Genomic DNA, 1,753 nt, shown 5'->3' with positions numbered 1-1,753 from the left:
TAGTATATCCTCCTACTCAACATGACTTCCATATCTCAACGTAATTCTCTCTCTTTTCATTTTCCCGATACTGAGCGTTCTACTGATTTAGTGCATCATTTTTCCACGAAATGCAGAAGACTTTTCCTTTTCCATCAACCTCATTTCCTTGAAAGTTTATGAGTTCATTTCACATTAAATAATTTGCTTCCATACAAAGTTATAATATTTACGACATTACTGATAAAAACTTTTACCCGTTCTTTATAACCGCATGCTGATGGCTTAGCTTAGTTATTTTGATATTTCTAGGCTGAGGCTCTTATCAGCTCTTATCAACAGGCTGTTTGGATGGATGTAGCGACAGTATGCAGAGTCAGTCTGCAGTCTGTTTAATTGATATTACACGTTATAAGTCCATGAAATTATAAGTTAAGCAGTTTCTTGGTGTGCTGTTATAAAACAGTACTTTTCGAAAATACAAATATGCAGGTATCATATAATGGAGTTATATAGTGGCTAATTGTAGCCTACCGTTCTAGCGGTACTGAGTCTAACTTTGATTACAAAAACATCATATGACAAGCTGTTCGAAGATAAACCTCAAGAGACGGTTTCAAGACGAGATACGATCAAACTACACGTGCCTGAAAAGATTGACCGGTAATGTACAGTTACTTGGCGATGGCGCTGCAGCTTAGATCACGCGGCGTTCAGAATGCGTTACAAGCCAGATAAAAAAAAATCGATTCTTTGTTAATAAGAATCTGTGACTTTTGAGGAACACTAGTTGCAACTTTAACTCGAATTCATTTGGTGCATTTTAAGCCTTTAAATGTACAATAGATATAAATATGGATGTAGAGAAATACATGTAACGGGATTGGAAGAGATAGCTCTGTCATGGAGAAGCTTTTGTATTAACTTGATCTCTTATCACTGTTATCACTAACAATGAATCATGTGAACAAAGGGACATGCAATGAACTGCGCCATCACTTTATATTAATCAAAGTACGAGTACACGGTACTTCCTTTTCCTACAGCCGATGATGTCAAATCAGAATGTAATTGCTGTCATGAACTGCTCTTGTCATTCAATTTAACTCAGGTACCCCTTTACGTTCGCGGTACCACTGTACAAGTGCTGATATAATCGCAATGCGCCAGCCGCGGGCATCAGCCTTCGCCATCATATGACTCCGAAAGACATCCCTCATCGGACTCTCCATAAGCGAAACGTGACTTGAAGGGTCCGACATGAAGTCCCTGTGCCATGTTGATGCTTGGAAGACCGGACTTCTGCTCCTGCTGGTGTCCCAAGGCGCCTCGCAGGACTCACGAGGACCTGCCTCAGTCCTGCGAAATGACTTCGACCGTGTGTGTGACTCGCCTTCTCCAACATCTGCAGGTATTCATTTTAGCTTTCATATTCTGTATAATCACTCGTATCCATGCTACACACATCTATCCATAATTCTCTTGATTTTTTTTTTCAATCGTACCCGAATCCCTTCCATTTCTATCCACAACTCAATCTCTTCTTGGCTAATTCTGTCCGAATCCTGAACTCGAACACCGACTTCCTCGTCTCCAGAGCCAGTCGTGGACGACCTATCGTGCGTGTCGCTGAGCCTTCGCAGGCTGAAGTGTCAGTGGCAGACCGCGAACCAAAGGGACGCCAAGATGTACCTATATGACTACACTCTCACGGGGAATTCTGAGCAGTGAGTTATCAATGAGTTTATACATGTTTGTGCAGTGGCAGAAAGAA

At 41.3% G+C, this 1,753-nt stretch overlaps 1 protein-coding gene across 2 annotated transcripts in view; it reads left to right on the top strand.

The window, feature by feature from the left end:
* Window positions 1–267: 267 nt before the first annotated feature.
* Window positions 268–1,753, top strand: part of LOC119592566 — a gene marked incomplete at its 3' end in the record, with an annotated part of 11,187 nt that continues 9,701 nt past the window's right edge. The window contains 2 exon segments of one of the 2 annotated variants that reach the window (XM_037941441.1): window positions 268–1,390; window positions 1,577–1,706. In XM_037941441.1, the coding sequence (XP_037797369.1) occupies window positions 1,240–1,390; window positions 1,577–1,706 (281 nt within the window). 2 annotated transcript variants of the gene reach the window in all.

Source organism: Penaeus monodon, chromosome 30 (genome assembly GCF_015228065.2).
Source record: "Penaeus monodon isolate SGIC_2016 chromosome 30, NSTDA_Pmon_1, whole genome shotgun sequence".
Taxonomy (NCBI): Eukaryota; Metazoa; Arthropoda; class Malacostraca; order Decapoda; family Penaeidae; genus Penaeus; species Penaeus monodon.
The sequence above is the reverse complement of the archived record's forward strand: the minus strand, read 5'-3'. Positions and strand labels throughout refer to the sequence as shown.